A 22,798-nucleotide genomic window follows, 5' to 3' on the forward strand; every position below is an offset into this window, starting at 1 on the left:
GAGCATTACATTTAAGAAAGAGTGAACTTGGGAGGGTTGCTGTGGGAAATGGAAGATGTCTCCAGCTCTGGTATGTTGGGTGTGTGTTTTGCAATGTTTCAAGTTTGTGTTTATAACATTACCAAGGTCTCTCCACCAGTTTGGAATTTTTAACCCAAAATGTAACACTTGGGTACCCTTGATCTCAGCCATGCATGTATGTGTTCCAAACGTGAAAATTGTAAATAGTTCATGTTGTTATATTTGTAAAGAAATTGGTATTTTGATGTAAAACAACCCCTTTTTTCTGTTGTTTATGTTGTGGTATAGTTGTTAGATATTTGAGCTGTCACAAAAGTAAAATATTTGTGTCCAATTGATAGTTATGCTTGAAATGTATCTTTTCACAATAAGCTGGTTTTCTCCCTCTTTTAGTCGGGAGCTGATTTTTTCCTGAAACTGACCTATGTTCTACTGCTGATTAGTAAAAAATGTAAAAAGGTAGAAACAAAATTCTTTTTCCTGATGAAAGATCCTGAGAAGACTGAGGAAATTTGGCATGCCCACCACAATCCTGAGTTGCTTCTACAGATGCACTATGGAAAGTGTCCTTACCGCCTCCATCACTGTTTGGTACGGTAACTGTACAACACGTGATAGGAAGGCACTCCAGCGGGTGATCAAGACCTCACAGAACATTGTTGGGGCAGCCCTCCCCTCACTGCAAGACATTTATAAAACTAGAGTCCTACGAAGAACACACAACCTCATCAAGGACAGCACACATCCACAACACTCATTATTCACACTCCTACCGTCAGGCAGACGCTACAGGAGTTTGAAGTCCAGGACCACAAGGCTGGCAAACAGCTTTTACCCACAGGCCATCAGGCTCCTCAACGAAGCACTCGCACACGCCGCACGCAACACACGCACACACTCATAGCACTTTATTTATTTATTTATTTATTTGCATTATTTACTTGTATTAATGTCTCTTCTGTTGTTGTTGCTTAATTTATTGGTATTTATGTTTATGTGTTTATGTTTCTTATGTTCTTATTCTTTCTTTTCTTGGGAGAATGAACAGGATAAGATTTTCATTGCATGGTATAACTGCTGTTTTACTATGCACATGACAATAAAACTCTCTTGAATCTTGAATCTTGAAAGATGGGAGTCTAATCTTTTTTTGGCAGGTTCCATGTTTATACAGCCATAGAACAAAATATTCTGTGTGCCTTGAAAGATCAGTGAAAATTGTCTAAAATGGTCGCCACTGACTGGGTTGTCTTTTGAAAAACGGCTGGGATTTAATGAGTTAAGAGAAAAAAAATTGTGATCTAACAAGAAAAAGTCATTTTAGTAACATAAAGGTGAAATATTCAAAGAAAACTGACATTATTTTATTTTAAGTTGTAAAATTAGATGAACTAATATTATGAGAAACCAAAAAAACAACAAACAAAAGTTGTAATTTTTGGAAAAATAGGTAGCAGAAAAAGTTATAATATTAGGAAAATTAAGTCAAAATATCATGGGAATAAAGTCATAATTACAAGAAAAAATGACAAGAAGAAAGTGGAGAGAGTAAAATTTAAAACAGAAATGGAAAAAACAGCAGTCATTTTACAAGAATTAAGTCAAATTCCTAGTCCTTATTTCTTCAAACAAACTCCTGTACTCGCTGCACAAAGAAGCGTGAAAATGCGTCAAAACATGCACCCCTACCGTGTTGCCTGTGCCATTACCTCTCTGACAAATACACCACATGGTGGCGCTGTAATTAAACCCCATACGTCGGAGTCACAGCTGCACAAAACACCTGTTGTAGCTTTAGAGTGTTTAACCGGATCGCCACTAAATTTGGTGCACACCTTTAAGGGACCGACAAGCACACGTGTGTCAAATTTGAGCACGTTTGGTTGAAAAACATGGCCGCCAAAACGCCAAATGTCCATGAGTCGCTGAGCATTTGCATAATGATGATAAAACTTGGAGGGTATCTGTGTGTCATGAACGCTAGCATGTATTCCGAAGCACAACCCAGAGGGGGAGCCGCATCACATGACCTGAAGAATGCATAACATTGGCTTGCCTCCTCGATGGTGGTGTGGTTGGCTGCGACATGTCACGACCAGGCCCGACCTCCTTCACATCTGCAAACCCTCTAGGCACCTCAAAAGAGGACAGGTGTGCTCACTGCGAGCAGGTGAGAACACCCCCCCAGTTGTGGAAACAGAGGGGCAGGAGCCACGCAAAGCCTTTAATTAGCCTGCACGCCCGCCAGCTAAACAGCTAGGATGGCATGCTCACTTCTCTGGCATGCGCTGGCGATCCCACCGTCCCGTTTGATACGCTCATAAATAGGATTTATGAGTTTAACTTACAGGTCTGGGCCATGCCGGGGTATCAAGTATGCAGGTGGAATGCGTGACTTTCTTTGTTGGCACAACATAAAGGCTCTGGTCGCTACTGGAAGGAAGCGCGCGTCAGGAAAGACCTCTAACGACGAGCGGCTCCCGTTTCCATCTTGCCATCTATCAGTCTTTATTTAAAAGGCTTTGATTGGACGTTTATTGACGCTCTCCATGAAGACGTTCAGTGTCACATGCGAGGGCTGACGAGTAGGAAGGACTACACGGCTAGCGAGGCTTGCTTAAGTCGTTTTTATGAGGCTAAACACAAGAAACCTTTTTGGCCCGCAGCTCATTTTTCATGTTGTAAAAATAAAATGAATTCATGATTAATGAGATCTTTATTAGATATTCCAGTCGTCCCTCGGCTTTGGAGGCGTCACTCTTTCACAGGTTTTCAAAAGTATATGAACGAATAAATCATGCGGTTTTTAACATTTAAAACAAATGTTACCTACTATTTACCTAAATGAAGCATAAAAATGGCTGAATGAAGTCAAATACAAATATAAGGCATTCAGAGGACACATTCAAAGACGTTATGTAGTATTCTACCCTGACCACTTGGTGTTAGTAATGTCACCGTAGTGTTCGGTGAGACACACAAGCTACCGTTGCGGCCGTAACCCACGTCACGCTAACACTCAACTCTGAACCCCCAACGTCACTTCCTGTCCGTGTCACCAGAACACATTTACAGCAACACACAAGAGCGTGAGTCTTATTTACGCCTTAAATGTGTTATTTTCTCTTGTGATGTCTACTATATTGGGTAAAAGGAGTGTAAAGGTGACTGTTATTTCATGTTTAGAGGGCATTAATAATGTTAAAAACCATATTTGGAAGGTCGTAAACATTTTTGTCTATATCTTATGTCTTATTTTCTCTTATTATGTCTACTATATTGTGTAATAGGAGTGTTACTACAGGGGTGTTATTTCATATTTAGAGGGCTCTAATAATGTTACAAACCGTATTTAGAAGGTTGTGGACATTTTTTCTACATGTTATATATCTTATTATGTCTACTACATTGTGGGAAAGGCTTCTTGAGACGTCATCTGTACTTCTGTGAAGAAGGTGTCGGACGTTCATCCGAAGAGCTTCGTCAGCGAACTTATAAGTGCTGGTAGCCTAGGCCTTAAATACAGCAAGAGTGGGCGGAATTGGTGTGCCAACACCCTCTTTCTATTGGTTCGTTACACTAAGCCTGAGCGGAGTAGTGGTATAATCCCCTCCTGCTATTAGCACCTCCGATAAAAGGGAAGTGTAGCTCCCTGTGGTTGGGTATGAACGACTCTGATACTGGCTCGTTAGCATCTCTTGTTCTGGCTCGGCCCTGGCTTCACCTCATTTGCAAGACTAAGAGCTGTGGGTTTTGGTCTCAGTAACCTGCTGAACACAGGGTCCAAATTAAACCTCAAACCACCATTCCGATTCAATGATGGGTTCTGTTGTTTGACAAAAATAGCTTCCTTTACTCCTCTTTCAAACCATCTGTTTTCTTTGGCCAAAATCTTTACATCGCTGTCCTGAAAAGAGTGATTGGTAGCTTTAAGGTGTAGATGTACTGCTGATTGAGGACCACTAGAATTGTCCCTGCGATGTTGATAAAGCCTTTTTTGGAGCATTTGCTTAGTTTCCCCAATGTAGTGCTCTTTGCATTCCTTATCTTTACAGTGGATGGAATAGACCACATTGCTCTGTTTTTGGTTTGGAGCCTTGTCTTTAGGATGCATTCATTTTTGTCTCAGGGTATTTACTGGTTTGAAATAGGTAGGAATTTTGTGTTGCCATAAGATCCTCTGGAGTTTTTCGGAGACCCCCGCTACATAAGGGACTACCACTCCTCTCCTTTTTGCTTCTGTGGGCTTTTGGGTTTCTTTCCCTACTCTCTTCTTTTGACATTTGTTAAAAGCCCACCGCGGGTACCCACAGGTTGAGAGCGCTCTCTGGACATGATGTGTCTCCTTTTTCTTTCCCTCAGCACTAGTTGGTATTTGTTCCGCTCTATGTTGGAGGGTCCTAATAACCCCTAGTTTATGTTGTAGTGGATGGTTTGATTCAAAAAGCAGGTATTGGTCAGTGTGTGTGGCCTTTCTAAAGACCTCTGGAAGTAGCTGTCTGTCCTCTCCTATAATTACCTTGCAGGCTAAGAAGGCTAGTTGGTTCTCTTTAGCGTCCTCACGAGTAAATTTGATATTGGTGTCCACCGCATTGATATGATCTGTGAAAGACTGAATTTCTTGTTTTTTGATTATGACAAAGGTGTCATCCACGTATCTAAACCAGTGCCTTGGTTTTGTCCCTGAGAAGGATGTGAGAGCCTGTTTCTCCATCTCTTCCATGTACAGATTCGCCACTATGGGTGAGACTGGTGAGCCCATAGCACAACCATGAATTTGTCTGTAAAATTTCCCTCTAAACTGAAAATATGTAGTGTAAAGGCAAATTTCCAATAACTGGCAGATGTGGCCAGCACTAAGTTTTGTTCTCCTATGCAGAGTTGAGTCCTCGAGCAGTCTCTTCCTCACCACCGAGACTGCTGCTGAGGTGGGGACAGATGTGAAAAGTGAAGTCACATCATAAGACACCAAAGTTTCCTCTGCCTCCAATCTGAGGTCTTTGATACTCGCCACAAACCCTTTTGTGGTCTCTATATGATGATCAGTGTTGCCTACCAATTAGGATAAGACTGTTTTTACATATTTAGCTACATTGTACATATTTAGCTACTATATTGTGTACTAAAAGTGTAACGGTGACTATAAGGGTGTTATTTCATGTTTATAGGGCTCTAATATTGGTAAAAACGTATTTAGAGGGTAGTGAACATTTTTTATATATCTTATTTTCTCTTATGTCTACTATATTGTGTATGAGGAGTGTAACAGTGACTATAGGGGTGTTATTTCATGTTCATTGATTGATTGATTGATTTGAACATTTCATTTCACTTCAGTGTACATCACACATCACAATTCATAATTCCACATGTTCAAAAGGAGCAGGAAGAAGCAGCGCTTATTCAATCCTACCCCCTCTTTGTTTCCCATCAATTGCTAATATATTACAGAATTGTTAATACATTTCACATCGATTGCTAATTCGTTTGTTCATTTCCCATTCAACATGTTCCATATGCCATCTATAAATACTGTAACTCAAGAAAACAATAAAGAGATATAACAATGATGTTTAGGTACGTAAATCTGTATGGACAAATTGCATAAAGTGTAAGTGTCATATGGCTCAGCATAGTATTTCCCAGTGGTTCAAGATTCTTTCTTCTTTCTTATATTTTGTAAACATCAACTGCTTGTACTGTTTCTTAAAATCAAGATTCAAGAGAGTTTTATTGTCATGTGCATGGTAAAACAGCAGTTATACTATGCAATGAAAATCTTTGGCTCATTTTAGTGCATTGTTTGAGTTCCTTACTGAATCCGTTCATTAAGTAGATCCCACATACTGATATGTTGGAGATTTTTAGTGTTTTGCAGGCGTGTTTTAAGTAAAATTTTTCCCTAAGGTCATATTTCTCATCATCTGATGAGAAAAAGTGAATTGTGTTTTGGCTAACAGGTAATTTTTGCTTTATGCATAGTTTTAGCTGTTTGAAGGTTTATCAGTTTGACAAATTTTAATAGTGTGAAACAAGGTGTCCTTGCTCCCACCTTGTTCAGCCTCGTTTTCTCAGCCATGCTGACAGATGCCTTCAGCAATGCAAACATAGGTATCGGCATCAGGTACAGAACTGATGGCTCTCTCTTCAACCTTAGGAGGGTTCAAGCAAAAACTAAAGTATCGACTGACACTATTAATGACTTCTTGTTTGCTGATGACTGTGCCCTTAATGCTGCCACCGAGGTTGACATGCAGCACAGTGTTGACAAGTTTTCTGAGGCCTGCTCCAACTTCGGCCTTACCATCAGCACAAAGAAGACTGAGGTACTGCATCAACCAGCTCCAGGAAAGCCTTACGTTGAACCTAACATCACGATAAACGGACAACGTCTAAATGTGGTGGACAGGTTCACATACCTCGGCAGCACACTCTCCAGAACCATTGTCATCGACGATGAAGTCAACGCCAGACTTGCTAAGGCAAGCGCAGCCTTTGGCAGACTGTACAAAAACGTGTGGAACAGGAGAGGAATCACGATTATGACCAAGATCAAGGTGTACAGGACCATGGTTCTCAGCACCTTGCTGTATGGCTGTGAAACATGGACAGTATAAAGCGTCATGCCAGGAAACTGAACCACTTCCACACCACCTGTCTCAGAAAAAAACTTCTTCACATCAAGTGGCAAGACAGGATCCCAGATACCGAGGTCCTCACTCGTGCAAACCTGCCCAGCATTCACACCATCTTGATGCAGTCTCAGCTCCGCTGGGCAGGACATGTAGCTCGCATGTCGGACAAGCGACTTCCAAAGAAACTTCTGTTTTGCGAGCTTCAGGAAGGAAGACGCTCTCAGGGAGGCCAAAAGAAGCGCTACAAGGACACGCTAAAAGCCGCACTGAAGTCTTTTAACATGAGCCACGACACATGGGAGCAGACAGCCCAAGACAGAGGAGCATGGCAAACAGCTGTTCACAAGGGTGCCATAATATGCGAGGCCACCAGGACTGCGTTGGCTGTAAAATGTAGGCAGGCCAGGAAGGCAAGGTCTGCCAACCCTGTAGCAGCTGGCAGTATCCCCCGTCCACACTGCCATAGACTATTTAGAGCACGAATTGGCCTGAGTAGCCATCTGCGGACCCACCAAGCCAAACTATAAGGATGATTAGATGGTCCTCGTCGCATCGACGGACGAATATATCATGTTAGACGCATGTTAGAAAAGGTTAGAATATTATGGGAATAAAGTCATAATATTATGAGAAGAAAATTCACAAAGATTATTTAAGAAGAAAGCTGAAATATTTTCAAAATGTAAAAAAATAGCAAAATGGAGCAAAAAAAGAGAGCAAAGAGCAAAGTTGATATTAATAATCGTTTTTCCACCCATATAACAAAGCAAAGATGCAGTTTTTTCTGTAGGTTTGTCCAGCCAACAATGGAACTGATTAAGAGGTGTAAACAACACCAACACACACTCATCATCATCATTCCAGTGTGGTGCTTTCCATCTCCAGTGTTGAGCAAACAAACGCATGATCGCTATCACTGCTTTCATAACCTCCACCTCCACCCTGAGCTTCACCCTTATCACCCTGAGCGTTTGGTAAGCTAAGCCAGCCTGATATCATCCAGGACTATTTGACAATATTTCCATCTCCAACGCTTCATTCACAAGACACACGGCCAGGGGTGGGGGCCGGGGGTTGGGTCGTGGTGGTGGTGGGGGCAGCGGAATTTCAGAAATGTTCTTCCAAAGCCGAGTCAACCGTGCTTCTCTAATGCCCTCGTATCCACACTGGCTCATTTCTATGCAGACGCTGTGGCAGCACTTTATGAATATGCAGCAGCAGCAGCAGGTCTGCCAGATAAGAACGTCACTGATGATTACACTCAGCTTCCTCAGTCAACCCCGCTACTGCTGCTGCTGCTGCTTTGGGTGCCTGGAGCATACACGCTGTTTATTTTATTACTAAACTCTGTCCTGTAAAACCAAACGTGCTGTCTGACTATTCTTGCCTTCAATAGAAACATTTGGATACTTTGGTCTGATTATTACCAAGGACTATTAAGGCACAAGTCCTAAATCTTATGGAAAAGTCAAAATTTGTAATCTTACGAGAAGAAGTCTTTTCGTCGAGGAATACGGTTGCAATTTTTAAAGAATAATCTCACAAAAAAGTTGTAATCTTGCGAAAAAGGCCTAATCGTACCAAAATTTTCTTTGTTTTTTTAAGAGGAAAGATATTTTTAAAGAAAAAAGTGGTAATTTTACAAAAAATAATAGTAAAAGAAGTACATTGGAAAAGAGCTTGGCATTGATCTTATGCATGCAGCAAGGAGGAAGTGGAAGAGCGTGGAGGAGTGAAGCGTGTAGAAGGTTACGCATTGTAGGGAAATTTTAACGCATGCACACGTGCACACACACAGTTTAGCATAGTTCATGGTGTTATATTTGTAAATAAATTGCTATTTTGATGTAAAACAACCCCTTTTTGTGCTGTTTATGTTGTGGTATAGTTGTTTATTTATTGTTTATTTGAGCTGTCACAAAAGCAAAATATTTGTGTCCAAGTGAAAGTTATGCTTGAAATGTATCTTTTCACAAAAAGCTGGTTTAGTAGGGAACTGATATTTTCCTGAAACTTCCCTATGTTCTACTGCTGATTACTAAAGAACGGAAAAAGGTAGAAACAAACTTTTTTTCCTGATGAAAGACGAGAGTCTAATCTTTCTTTTGGTAGGGTCCAATTAGGTAGGGTCCAATTATTTATATAAGTATAGAACACAGTATTCTGTGTGCCTCGAAAGATCAGTCAAAATCGTCTAAAATGGCCGTTACTGGAAGTGTTGAATTTTGAAAAATGGATGGGATTGAATGAGTTAAAAAAAAAATTGAGCGTAATCTCACAAGAAAGTCTTAATTTTATAAAAAAAAAGTCATAACCTTACCAGAAAAGTGATTTTTTTTTTTAAAGTGGTACTTTTACAAAAAATAATCTTATGGAAAAGTAAATTTTTTTTATCGAAAATTTGCAAAGAAAAGTCCAAATCATATGGAAAAAAAAGCCATCATCTTACAAAAAAGTCATCAAATTACAGCAGTCACAAAAAACCCAGATATTTTTCAAGAAAAAATGTGCACTTTCAAGTTGTATGGTTACGGACGGAGAAAAAAAGTATTTTACAACAAAATATATTTTTTCTAAGTACAAAAACAAAGCATTGCTTATTTTCAGACATATTTTAATCTCATGACAATCGTCGCAATCTTACAGTTTTGTGAGAATAAAATTGATGATCAAAATTCCCTTACAAGCGACACCTGCAGTAGTACCATTAAATATTACTATATACTGTTACACATTTTGATGCGATGACAGCTACCATTAATTAGATGATTATTATACTATTTCAAGTGTGTCAAACTGATACTTAAGTGGAATATTAACAAGGCGGGCCTATTTTTGTAGGATTTTTTGGGGGGGATATTTCAGGTTTGTGTGTACTCTAAGAGGTTGCTTTGTATCGTTTACATAGCCGGGGGTGATGTTGACAGAGATCATCTCCGGTTGGCGCTGCACTAAAATTAATTTGTTTTGAACACGCGAGACAAGTGAGACCACGTGACGCTCGTCTACGGCGACACAGCCGTTTTGTCGTCCAATCCACACATCTAATATCCTGGCTGCGAAAATCAAACCTCACAGTGATGCAGTGCTAACTACAACCACAACAATAAAAATTAAATTAGTACCTCATCATTTTTAAAGGCTAACTTTGCCGTTTTTTCGGTTGTGCACGTATGCCAGTGACGTGAAGGAGGAAACATTCTGAAGAAAACACTGACATCTAGTGGCCACCAGTATTAATTACATTAGACTTCCTCGCCAGCTACTTTCGATGGATATAGATAGATGTGGTCATGTCATGGAAATAGTTTTCTGTGAATTACCTGAGCCAAAAAGCCAAGAGAAGAACACCATGAAGGTGAGGAAGGATGAAGGAAGCTTCTTGTTTTCTCAGCAGGTCGGAATGTGACATGTTTGACACCCACCTGTTAACATGTACAGCCAATAGCACAATTAAAACATGAATGTAATTTAATCTAAATAAACTGTCGTTTTAGGAATTGTGATGCGATGTTTCGGTGTCATTTTCTATTCAGAGTTAAAATGTGTGTCGATTAACTGCGCGTTTGATGCATTACCCATGATGCATTGCAGCATGAATCCGCGCATGCGCCCCTTCTAATACTCGCCATCCATCCACGGCAGGAAAAAAAATGAATGAAAAACCTTACGAAAAGACAAAAAATGGAGCTATTTCAATAACCTAACACTGTTTATGTGTTATGGTTGACAGTAAAAAAATGGCGTGTTGTTTCTTGACGGACAAGTAAGCTAGCAAGTTAACAGGCTAGCAGATGTTAGCCGCTATATGCTAGCAAAATGTACGTTCTTTACACAATAGTCGCGTCTTTGGTCGCCTTTCTTATTTTGAAATGGATGAAAAAGAGGAGGTATTGCACCGACCTGAAGCGACTGGACGGCAAGACAGTTCTTATCACAGGTAAGTACAGCACTTCCGGGTACTGGATAAGCGACCTGGCAGCCGTGTTGTTTTTAAAGCTGCTCGACTCATATGTTTACTTGTACAATATAGGATTTAAGTTGAGGCAGACGTGCGGCCTTTTGAAAATAATGGTTTCTACAAATGAATTCAAAAGAAAAACATTGTCTGCTCCTGGTGACCTTTGAACTTACCGTCCACGATAGGAGGAAGTTCCGGCGTCGGGAAGGAAACGGCTGTGGCCTTGGCCACGAGGGGCGCCCGTGTGGTCATCGCCTGCCGAGACCCTGCGAAGGCGGAGGAGGCGGTGAGGGAGATCAAGTTCAGGAGTCACAGTCTGGCGGTGGTCCACATGGAGCTGGACCTGGCCAACCTGTGCTCGGTGCGGGAGTTCTGCAAGACTTTCCTCCAGCGGGAGAAGAGGCTTGACATCCTGGTCAATAACGCAGGTGAGTGGAGTGTGGATTTGAATGATATCACTTAGGAGGTGTCCAAACTGGATGTCCACCTGTACCTTCAGCCATGCCCGGCGTCCTCGACTGGACTGACGACGGCTTCAGCATGTGCTTCGGTGTCAACCACCTGGGCCACTTCCTGCTCACCAGCCTGCTGCTGGCCCGCCTGAAGGAGTGCGCCCCCAGCCGGGTGGTGACGCTCACCTGCTCCAGCTACAAGTACCAGAAACTCAACTTCCAGGACCTCAACTACAACCTGCTGCCCTTCTTCACCTACTGCCGCAGCAAGCTGGCCAACGTCTATTTCAGCCACGAGCTGGGACGCCTCACGCAGGGGAAGGGCGTCACGTCCTACGCCGTACACCCCGGTGAGGCCGCGCCATCATCAACAGCAGACGCTAACGTGTCACCATCTTCACGGTGCTTTTTTTTTTTTCCCCTACTCAGGCTTTGTGCAGAGCGGATGGACGTGTCACTATTCCATCCTCTTCCGGGTGCTGATGCGGTTCGTCATGTGGATGTTCTTTGTGCCCTGCGAGGCGGGAGCGCAGACCGTCGTCCACTGCGCCGTGTCGGACGACGCGGCCAAACTCGGTGGCGGCTACTTTGTGGACTGCAGAGCCGCCGCCTTGCGTCCTTTTGCCAGGGATGCCGGCGTGGCCAAGAAGCTGTGGGAGGCCAGCGAGAGACTGGTCAAGTTGTCCTGAGGTAACTTCCTGTTTTTTTAATGTTGAAACATTGGCATTACCAGCAGTGGCTGTAGGCAACCGCTTGATGTACTGAAAAAAACAAAAAACTCCACATGAAGGCAGTAGCTGCTTTGGAAGTATCATGAGTGGTCAGCATCTACCTCTGCATGCGCTATTGTGCGTTACACTTGTCGTACTGTTGTTTACAATGAGCTTATCAATGCTTAGCGCTATCACAACACTGGTTCTGTTTCTGCTGTGTTGTACAATATACATGTTGATAAATGACCACGTTGTTGAAGCGAGATGCGTTTTCGATTTTGTCTTTCTCATACACTCCGAATCATTATTAATTAAAAAAATTAACCTGTTACAATCAGGAGTTTTGTCCAATGTCCTATTTATGCTATTTATGTCCTTTTTAGCTAAATAAATTATATATATTTTATGCATTTACGGTATGTAACCTTCATGCATTATATATACTGTATGTATATATATATATATATATATATATATATATATATATATATATATATATATATACACACACACACAGTAAAACCTGTATTAGCGGCCACCTTTACAGAACGGCCACCTGCCTATAGCGGCCACTGAAAAATCCCCCGCAGAAAAATTACATGTTATAGACCCTGTGTATAGCAGTCACCTGTCCAACGCGGCCAGCGGCTACCCATTTTGTCTCCCTTGGTCAATATCTGACCGCATATAGCAGCCAAATTACCAACTCAAGTAGAAGCTTCATGCACGAAAAAGTTTCGTTTTTCAATCAATGAAGCCGTCGTGTGTAGACTTTAATTACTGAGTCCTAGCTCAGTCACAATCATTCACAAGATCCACACAAACTGTCAGTTGTTCCACATAAAAAAGCCGTCTTCTTTTGAGCTTGCTATTTCCTGGTCAAACATGTAACTTTAAGAGCATTGGCACCAAAACATTACCGCAAAGTAGGCTGGGAACAGGACGTGCTCCCAGCGACGCTACAATAAAAAAAAAAAAACATATGCTAGCATGCATGCGGCAGCGGGAGCAAAACTGAGTTGGGTTGTACTTAATTGAAGTATTTTAGAATGTACTCACGTTATTTTTCATCAATCCTCATCCACAAATCCATCAAAGTCCTCATCTTCTGTATTCGACACAAACAAAGCCGTCTTCTTTTCCGTTCGCTACTAGTCTGTTAACTTGTCAGTGTTATTCAGCTCCGAAGCAAAGAAGGAAACTTCTCCTGTTGCTTCTGCCAACTTTATTTCTTGAACGCGGCCACCAGACAGCAGCTCAGAACACACACACATCTCTCAGCATCGTCTCTCCTTCCTGCTTGCCCACAAGGCAAAGGTTAAACAAGCCCCACTACATAGCTGTCCAGGCAATGCCTGTAAGAAATGACACCGTTTATTTCCTGGTGTGCACTGGTCAATACTGTAATGCCGCTTGTTGTGGGGAAGGAGAGACTCACGTCGCCGATGCAGTCATTTTACAAGAATAAAGAAAAATAATTTTTTCATAAAGTTGTAAGAAGAAAGTTGTGTTTTAGATTAACGTCATTTTAGTAACATAAAGTTGAATTATTAGAGAAAAAAACGTTATTTCTTTCAAGTCATAATATTATGAAAAACAAACAAAACAACAATATTTGTTTGTGGAAAAATTATGTTATGAGAAAATGGAAAAAAATTTACTGGAGGAAAGTTGGAAAATGTAAAGAAAAACACACAGAAATGAATAAAAGTATTGTAATTTTACAAGAATAAAGTCAAACTATTAAGAGCAAAAAAGTTGTATTCTTACAAGAAAAAAAGTTGCAACTTTATGTGATTAAACTTCTATTATGAGGAAAAATAAGGTCATTTTAATAGCATAGAGTTGTAATATTTAAATAAAATGTTTTTTAAGGCATAATGTGAGAAACAAAACAAAATAAAGTCGTAATTTTCAGAAAATTAGGTTGGGGAATAAAGTTGTATTATGGTGATAACATGAAAACATTATGGGAATAAAGTCATAATATTACAAGAAAAGTTAAAAGATGGAATGGAAAACAGCTGTAATTTTATGAGAATAAAATGAAAATATATAATTTTAAAAAAGCCTAAGAGGAAAAAAAAGTAGCAATTTTCTGAGAATAAACTTCTAATATTATGAAAAAATAATCTCATTTTCGTAGCATAGAGTTGAAATATGAAGGAAATTGGAAAATTCATATTATCAGAAACAAAGAAAACAAAATAAAAGCTATTTCCGAAACTACGGCTGTTTTTCTTTTTATTGGCCTGCAGCACATTCTATAAAATATAATTTAGCAAAAAAAAAAAACACAGCAAAAATAGAAAAAATTGTAATTTTTATAAGAGTAAAGTGAAAATATCAAGAGAGAAAAGTTGTAATGTAATGATAAGTCATAATTGTATGAGAATAATGCAATATGATGAATTATGCCATTTTAGTAGCATAAAGTTGAAACATTAAAATAACTTTTTAAAAGGCATAAAATGATAAACCAAAATAAAGTTGTAATATTTGGAAAATTAGGTTGGGGAAAACAAGTTATAATATTATAGAGATAAAGTCAAAATATGATATCATCATTGTGAGAAGAAAGTCATAATATTACAAGAAAAACATTTACAAGAAGAAAGTTGAAATAGTTTGAACATTGGAAAAAAAATGTTTTGTGTTTAGAAAAACGTCACAATTTTATGAGAATAAGCTTCTAATATTCTGAGGAAAAATACTGCCATTTTAGTAGCAATATGTTGAAATATTAAAATAAGTCACAATATTATGAGGAAAAACAAACAAAACTAAATAGTCATTTTTCAGAATTTGGTTGGGGCGGGAAAAGTTCTACTGCAAAGGGAATGAAGTCAAAATATTATCGCAATAAAGTCGTATTGTGAAAAGAAAAAAAACATGGAAACTCCACACAGAGATGCCCAAGTAGAGATTCGAACCCAGGTCTGGCCCAACTCCTGACGGTGTGGCCGACACGCTAACCACTCAACCACCGTGCGGCCTCATTTTTTTCTTTCTCCTTAATAATAAAAAGTTTCAATTATAAGCTGCATTGTGTGTTCGGTTGTGTTGTCATTGACTAATATTTACATTTGTTTGATGATCTGAAACATTTTAGTGTGACAAACATGCAAAAAAAAAAAGAAATCAGGAAGGGGGCAAACACGTTTTCACACCCCTGTACTGCACGTGACAAAGCTGAGATGAAATAGAAACAACTCGTTAGCATATCCACGTGTGTCGCTTTACAAAATTGGCAAAGTTGCATCCTTTCATTTTTCACTATGTGGCCCCGCTGGAAAAAGTTTGGACACCCCTGTTATAGGGCATTATAAAGAATAGCGGGATGCCCTGTGGGATACATTGTGGTGATACGGCATCTGTAAAGCTGATGTTTGGAGTGGCGCTGTAGGAGAAAGTGTTGTTGCAGCTGGTGAACCAAAAAAAGGTGACTTGCTGCCGTTTGTGTACTTCAATGGCCATTTTATTGATAACACCTGATAGCACAAGTTGTCCAAGTAAGAGAAAACAGCACGTGAAGCGAGCCAGAGAGCAAAGATTCACCGTATCGCACACAAGAGCAGAAAAGTGATGCAAACAAAAGAGACAAACGGAGGCAGGCGGCGCCTCCTCACGAGCGTCTTCTGACGGGCGGTCGTTCGTGTCCGTGGAAGCTTGACGCTTTTTGCTTGTGCTCGACCGTGTGAGTGCGCCCCCTGCTGGAGCTCCACAACGTGTCTTCTCTCAGCGTTTATGTACAAAAAAACATGCAAAATTCTCAGGGACAAACCTCCTTTTCATATATACGTATAGATCTATATATATATATATGTATATATATATATATATATACTGCTCAAAAAAACGAGAGGAACACTTGGAAAACACATCAGATCTAAACTGGGGGAAAAATGATGTTGAATATGTTTCCTGATAATAAGTGGGTGATGTATTAGTAACAAAATGATGCCACATCATTTGATAGAAATGAAAATGATCACCCTATAGAGGGGGGAAATCAAAGACACCCCAAAAATGAAAGTGAAAAAATGATGCAGCACACTGGTCCATTTAGCTAAAATGTCATTGTAGCAACTCAAAATGATTCTCAGTAGTTTGTGTGGCCCCCACGTGCTTGTACGCATGCCTGACAACGTGGGGGCATGCTCCTAATGAGACTACGGATGGTGTCCTGGGGGATCTCCTCCCAGATCTGGACCAGGGCATCACTGAGCTCCTGGACAGTCTGAGGAGCAACCTGGCGGCCCCGGATGGACCTAAACATAATGTCCCAGAGGTGTTCTATTGGGTTTAGGTCAGGTGAACGTGGGGGCCAGTCAATGGTATCAATTCCTTCATCCTCCAGGAACTACCTGCATACACTAGCCACATGAGGTCGGGCATTGTCGTGGACCAGGAGGAACCCAGGTCCCACTGCACCAGCGTAGGTTCTGACAATGGGTCCAAGGATTTCATCCCGATACCTAATAGCAGTCAGGGTGCCGTTATCTAACCTGTAGAGGTCTGTGCGTCCTTCCAGGGATATGCCTCCCCAGACCATCACTGACCCACCACCAAACCGGTCATGCTGAATGATGTTGCAGGCAGCATAACGTTCTCCACAGCATCTCCAGACCCTTTCATGTCTGTCGCATGTGCTCAGGTTGAACTTGCTCTCATCAGGGAAGAGCACAGGGCACCAGTGGTGTAGTTGCCAATTCTGGTGGTCTATGGCAAATGCCAATGGAGCTCTACGGTGCTGGGCAGTGAGCACAGGGCCCACTACAGGACATCGGGCCCTCAGGCCACCCTCATGGAGCCTGTTTCTGATTGTTTGGTCAGAAACATTCACACCAGTGGCCTGCTGGAGGTCATTTTGTAGGGCTCTGGCAGTGCTCATCCTGTTCCTCCTTGCACAAAGGAGCAGATACCGATCCTGCTGAGGGTTGAAGGACCTTCTACGGCCCTGTCCAGCTCTCCTGGAGTAACTACCCGTCTCCTGGAATCTCCTCCATGCGTCCAGGTACCGCAGTGATTCCCTGGTCCAGATCTGGGAGGAGATCCCCCAGGACACCATCCGTAGTCTCATTAGGAGCATGCCCCCACGTTGTCAGGCATGCGTACAAGCACGTGGGGGCCACACAAACTACTGAGAATCATTTTGAGTTGCTACAATGACATTTTAGCTAAATGGACCAGTGTGCTGCATCATTTTTTCACTTTCATTTTTGGGGTGTCTTTGATTTCCCCCCTCTATAGGGTGATCATTTTCATTTCTATCAAATGATGTGGCATCATTTTGTTACTAATACATCACCCACTTATTATCAGGAAACATATTCAACATCATTTTTCCCCCAGTTTAGATCTGATGTGTTTTCCAAGTGTTCCTCTCATTTTTTTTTTTTAGCAGTGTATATATATACACACACACACACAGACCCTTTCCAAAAAAATAGAATGTCATGGAAAAGTTGTTTAATTTCCATAATTCCATTCAAAAAGTTAAACTTTCATAGATTATAGATTCAGGGCCCACAATTTAAACAATTTCAAGTATTTATTTGTTTATTTTTACATAATTTGGGCTTCCAGCTCATTAAACCCACGAAAACAAGAATTCAATAAATTCAGCCCAAATTTTGCAGGGCATGAATGTTTTAAACTGAGTGTCACACACTAATCATCTACTAAACTCAAATCACCTGCACAGGCTTCCCCAGGTGTCATTAAATTGCTTCAGTTTGGTTCAATTGTCTCAGTTGGGTTCAATATGGGGAAGACTGCAGACGTGACAACTGGCCAGAAGACCATCATTGATACCCTCCATAGGATGGGTAAGCCACAAAAGTTCATAGCTAAGGAGGCTGGTTGTTCACAGAGTGCTGTGTCCAAGCATATCAATGGAAAGTCTAGAGGAAGGGCAAAATGTGGCAGGAGAAGATGCACCAGCAAAAGAGATGACCGTGGGCTTCAGCGGATTATCAAACAGGGAAGATTCAAGAATCTGGCAGAGATCCAGAAAGAGTGGAATGAGGCGGGAGTCACAGCTTCAAAAACCACCACATTCAGATGCATCCGGGTTCCTCGGGTCAAGCCACTTGTGAACCTGAGCCAACGTAGGAAGCGTCTCCACTGGGCCAAGGAGAAGAAGGACTGGACTGTTGGCCAGTGGTCCAAGGTCCTCTTTTCCCATGAAAGTAAAGTGTGCCTTTCATTTGGGAATCAAGGTCCAAGGGTTTGGAGGAAGACGGGTGAGGAACAGAACCCAAGCTGCCTGAGGTCCAGTGTGAAATATCCACAGTCCGTCATGATTTGGGGTGCAATGTCCGGTGCAGGTGTTGGTAAACTCTGCTTTCTTAAATCCAAGGTCACCGCAACAGTCTACCAGAATGTTTTAGAGGACTTCATGATTCCTTCTGCTGAGGATCTGCATGGAGATGCAGATTTCATCTTCCAGCAGGACCTGGCCCCCGCCCATACCGCCAGAAGCACCAAAACCTGGTTTGATGCCCATGCCATCACAGAGCTTGACTGGCCAGCCAACTCAGCGGACCTAAACCCCATTGAGAATCTATGGGGTATTCTCAAGAGGAACATGAGGGGCACCAGACCCAACAACAAAGAGCTGACAGCAAGCATCAAGGAAATCTGGGCTTCCATAACTCCCAGGCAATGCCACAGGCTGATTGCTTCAATGCCACGTGGCATCGAGGCAGTGATTAAGGCAAAGGGATTCCCAACCAAGTATTGAAGATTGACATATCGTTTTGAAAGTACCATATTTTGATTGATTTGATGTGATCCTAATTTCTTTCTTTTTTTTCCTGCAAAAACTGAGAAGTAAATGGTGATTTCTTCACAGTATTCTCATTTTTTGAATTCCTGTTTTCGTGGGTTTTATGAGCTGGAAGCCCAAATTATGTAAAAATAAACAAATAAATCGTTTAAATTGTGGGCCCTGAATCTATAATCTATGAAAGTTTAACTTTTTGAATGGAATTATAGAAATTAAACAACTTTTCCATGACATTCAAATTTTTTGGAAAGGATCTGTAATATATTCACATCTGCGTTAGATCATCTGGAGACAAAAATATCTATATCAAAGCTGAGAAAGTAGACAGAAAAGCCGAAAGTGGCATGAGGAAGGGAAAAAGAGGCGGACAAAAACATTAAAAAAAACAACGCACACGCAAAAAAAAAGAAAACATGTCCTGTTGATGTTCATGCAAAAAGACGGCAAGAAGCTAACAGGCTCGTTTAGAAGACAAAGTGAGTCTCTGATACAAAAGTGTAAACACTAAGAAACAACAACACGTGTGGACTCGACATGCTGCCATTTCCTGGAGGGAGGGGTCAAGGGTCACACGCACGCACACGTACACGCAGGTAAGGGAGCAGGGGTAACCAAGGAGCACGACCTTGGAAATAACATTCAAGAAAGTATCGCCACAAAATAAACAGGAAGCTTAAAAAGGCAAGAAGAAAAGGTACGGTTTCAAAATCAACCGAGTGCTTGCTTTCATCTTTTGCCTTCCCTTTTTTTAAGGGAAAAAATTCATAGCATGAAAAGAAAAAAACATTTGATACTTGATTGTCCTTTTTAATATGGAAGCCTTTTTCCGCCACTGAACGAAAGAAAAAACTATCCCAATGCTAAGTCATCATTATGGGATACGAATTGCGTCTTTTTATTTCAGAATTTCAACTTTTAATCTCATAATTTTGACATTTTATCTCAGTCATTATCAGTATTATATTCATCAGTATTTTGACTTTCTCGTAATTTTGACTTTTTACCTCATAAGTGAGTTTTTATCTTATTGTTTAAGCTTTATCTCATCATTACGATTGTTTTATCTCTATGACTTCATCTCATAATTTTGACTTTTCATCTCATTGACTATCTCATAATTTCGATTTTTCATCCCATAATTAAAATTTTTCATCTCAATTTCAACTTTTCATCTCCCAATTTAGACTTTTTATCTCATAATTATGACTTTAATCTCATAATTTGGACTTTCTTATACTTTTGGCATTTTATCCCATAATTTCAACTCTTTATGTCATAATTTTGACTTGCTTCTTTTTTTGTAGTCAAATAACACCAGGAAGAAAATCATCTTGACCTCGTTGATGTAAACTTGAACTGTCTGCCTTTTTGTTTTAAAAACGTTTTTAATTAAAATCAACAGGGTTCTTGGTCTTTCAAAGCCAATTAACACCAGAAAGAAAAACACGAGCTTCAGCAGAAAGTTAACTGAAGTCCTCTTTAAGCTGAGCTGTGATACGGTGGCCATCTTGAATTGGGAAGGAAAAATCGATCATGAGGCTTGTTGCTCTTTCAAAGCTAAATAACGCCTGACAACCGTTTACTGTTTTAGCAGAAAGCTAAAAATAAAAATAAAGACTCCACCAGGTTATTGCTCTGATATTATAAAAATAAAAAATTAAAACATTTCAAAATAAATAACTACAGCGGCCATGTTGGATGGCCTGTCGCTCCTCTGTGGAAGAGACTGATGTAAGATAAGCTAAGCTAATCAGCAACAACAATAAGAACAACAAAAAAAAAGCCAAAAGAACAAAAACCATCCCAGCATGTTGGTCATTCCAGGAAAAACAATCCCTTTTAAAAAAAAACAAAAAAAACAAAGAAGAAGACAAGACGTAGAAATGAATAAAGACACGTGAGGACTCGTCCTCAGGCGAGTAGGCTGCATGTGCTAACGTGCTAAATACTCACATTCATTCATTACAATACTAAACATTACAAGGAAACCTTCACACTCACACTTTTATTTCGGCACGGGGGGCATAAAAGCGTCCCCCCCAAAATACCTTCTCAACCATTCCCAAGAGAGACACTTGAACTACCGCCATTTTGTTTTTTAAAACACAGTGGAACCGCCAAAGTGGACCCCCCACCTACCGCCAACCCCCCAAAATTTGGACTTCAACCAATTTTTTTTTCTGGAAAAATGTTAAAATATGACATGAGCAAATATACAAGTGTATATTTTGCTTTTTCTTTGGCACGTTGTTGTTGGAAAAATGCAACGATGGCCATAGAACCTGACATGGAACATGCTATGCTATTTTTTCTCTTAAAATTATGATTTTATTGTCTTAATATTTTGTCTTTATTCTTGTACATTCTTTCTTGTTTAATTGTATTCTTAAAATGTGCCGAGGGCCAATGAACAAAACAGCTGCGGGCCGTAAATGGCCCCTGAGCCACACTTTGGGCATCGCTGATTAAAAATTTCTTGTTGTTCCACTTCCGAGGTCCCATTGTATGCTGACCTTTGAACTTTATTCTTGGCATGTGCTCACTTCCCGTCTGGCACATTTGCCACTGAAGACTTTTTAGCTTACGTGTTTGGCTTTTTATCTCAAAATTATCATTTTTAACTCAGAATTTTATCTTTTAACTTTTATCTCAAAATTATGACTTTTCTCATATGATTCTCATCATTTTGACCTTTCATCTCATAATTATTGCTTTTTTCCTCATAATTATGACATTTTATCTCAAAATTGACTCATGACTTTTATCTCATAATTTTGACTTTTTATATCGTAATTATGAAATATCTCATAATTATGGCTTTATGTCAAAATTATGACTTCTCGTTTCGACTTTTCATCTCATAATTGTGACTCATGACGTATCTCATAATTATGACATTTTATCTCGACGAATGTCTAAAAATATTAACTTTTTCCTCACAACTGACTTCTCATCATTTAGATTTTTCATCTCAACTTACTTTTTTATCTCATTTCGACTTTTCATCTCATAATTGACTTTCTCATAATTTCGACCTTTCATCTCATAATTTTGACTTTTTGTCTCAAAATTACGACTTTTCTCGTAATTCTGGCCTTTTATCTCGTAATTTAATTATGACTGACTTTTTACCTCCAAATTATGATTTTCCTGGTAATTGACTTCTCATCATTGACTTTTCATCTCAATATCATTGTATCTCATGACTTGTCTCAGAATTATGACTCATGAGTTTTTTTCTCATAATTATGCCTTAACTTATAATTTTGACCTTTCATCTCATAATTATTACTTTTTATCTTAATTATGACTCTCAAAATGGACTTTTTCCGCATAATTAGGACTTACATCATAATTACGACTTTTTTTTCTCAAAATATGACGTTTTCCTCATAACTGACTTCTCATAATTTACATTTTATCTCATAATTTCGACCTGTCATCTCAAAATGATGTCTTTTTGTGTCTAAATTGACTGTTATCTCATAATTTTTACTTTTCATTTCATAATTATGACTTTTTCCCCTTATAATTCTGACTAGAAAAAAAAAGATTGCTTCAAATGTTGCCTCACTTTACCCCCCCACACCTCCACCATCCACACACACACGTGACCCCGCCCCAAACAAGAAGTGTACATAAGGGCGAGAATGAGTGCAGGTATCAAAGCTGACACACTGACGCCAAATACAAAAACTATCATTTCCACGTAATATTAATATTAATGTCCACCATAAAAAACAACCATTGTTATTAAGAAGGGTGGGGGGGCATGCTTCCTTAAAAAGGTGGACAAAAATCCTTGAACTAGAAACCACTGGCATCAATAATAAGTTCCATGGTACAAATGTGTAGTAATAGTAGTAGTAGTAGTAGTAGTAGTAGTAGTAGTAATGATAATGATAGTACTTCCAGTGCAGTGACACAAGAGTGGCTTCACCAAGACAAAGAAAAAGACAAAGGAGAGCGCAGGAAGAAGGAATCACCAACGAGCCGCACTCCCTCTAGTGGATGGCGGTGGTGGCGGCCCGTCGGCTTGTGCTTCAAGTTCCTATCATCATCATCACCTCCTCTTCCTCCCTCCACTGAGCTCTCTTCACACAGAAAATGAAGGACAAACGTCTGAGGAAGGAAAAGACATCTTTGTTTATCTGTTGGCGGCTAGCAACTTACTTCCTGTTGACGGAAGGTGGTCTTACTAACTAGCTCACTAACTAGCTGCC

At 40.2% G+C, this 22,798-nt stretch overlaps 3 protein-coding genes across 22 annotated transcripts in view; 1 reads left to right on the plus strand and 2 right to left on the minus strand.

Moving 5' to 3' along the window:
- Positions 1-10,056, minus strand: part of kremen1 (kringle containing transmembrane protein 1) — a 125,168-nt gene extending 115,112 nt beyond the window's left edge. Inside the window, exon 1 of one of the 2 annotated variants that reach the window (XM_054772994.1) lies at positions 9,980-10,056. The gene's annotated coding sequence lies outside the window, so the exon portion shown is untranslated. The remainder of the gene's footprint in view (positions 1-9,979) is intronic. The other variant, XM_054772993.1, reaches the window with a different exon arrangement.
- A 200-nt stretch (positions 10,057-10,256) lies between these two features.
- Positions 10,257-12,165, plus strand: si:dkey-174n20.1 (uncharacterized protein LOC796174 homolog). 2 transcript variants are annotated; one of them, XM_054773009.1, is made up of 4 exons: positions 10,257-10,596; positions 10,803-11,045; positions 11,117-11,419; positions 11,499-12,164. In XM_054773009.1, the coding sequence occupies exons 1-4, from the start codon at positions 10,476-10,478 to the stop codon at positions 11,756-11,758; spliced, it is 927 nt and encodes a 308-aa protein (XP_054628984.1). In that variant the 5' UTR covers positions 10,257-10,475; the 3' UTR covers positions 11,759-12,164. The 2 variants fall into 2 exon arrangements, with proteins under 2 accessions (XP_054628984.1, XP_054628983.1); XM_054773008.1 differs by having other exon boundaries at positions 11,117-12,165.
- A 5,048-nt stretch (positions 12,166-17,213) lies between these two features.
- Positions 17,214-22,798, minus strand: part of LOC129179575 (calcium/calmodulin-dependent protein kinase type II subunit beta) — a 73,723-nt gene continuing 68,138 nt past the window's right edge. For 14 of the 18 annotated variants that reach the window (XM_054772990.1, XM_054772986.1, XM_054772992.1 and 11 more), the window contains one exon: positions 17,215-22,697. The gene's annotated coding sequence lies outside the window, so the exon portion shown is untranslated. Of the gene's footprint in view, positions 22,698-22,798 lie in introns of all 18 variants that reach the window. The other 4 variants (XM_054772975.1, XM_054772979.1, XM_054772978.1 and 1 more) reach the window with 1 other exon arrangement.

Source organism: Dunckerocampus dactyliophorus, chromosome 4, assembly GCF_027744805.1.
Source record: "Dunckerocampus dactyliophorus isolate RoL2022-P2 chromosome 4, RoL_Ddac_1.1, whole genome shotgun sequence".
In the NCBI taxonomy this organism is placed as follows: domain Eukaryota; kingdom Metazoa; phylum Chordata; class Actinopteri; order Syngnathiformes; family Syngnathidae; genus Dunckerocampus; species Dunckerocampus dactyliophorus.

Excerpts from the sequence above, each read along its gene's own strand:
- si:dkey-174n20.1 (XM_054773008.1), top strand. The coding sequence starts at position 10,476 with ATGTACGTTCTTTACACAATAGTCGCGTCTTTGGTCGCCTTTCTTATT. Across the intron at positions 10,597-10,802 it reads CAAGACAGTTCTTATCACAG|GAGGAAGTTCCGGCGTCGGG; the intron begins GTAAGTACAGCA and ends CGTCCACGATAG. Across the intron at positions 11,046-11,116 it reads CATCCTGGTCAATAACGCAG|CCATGCCCGGCGTCCTCGAC; the intron begins GTGAGTGGAGTG and ends CTGTACCTTCAG.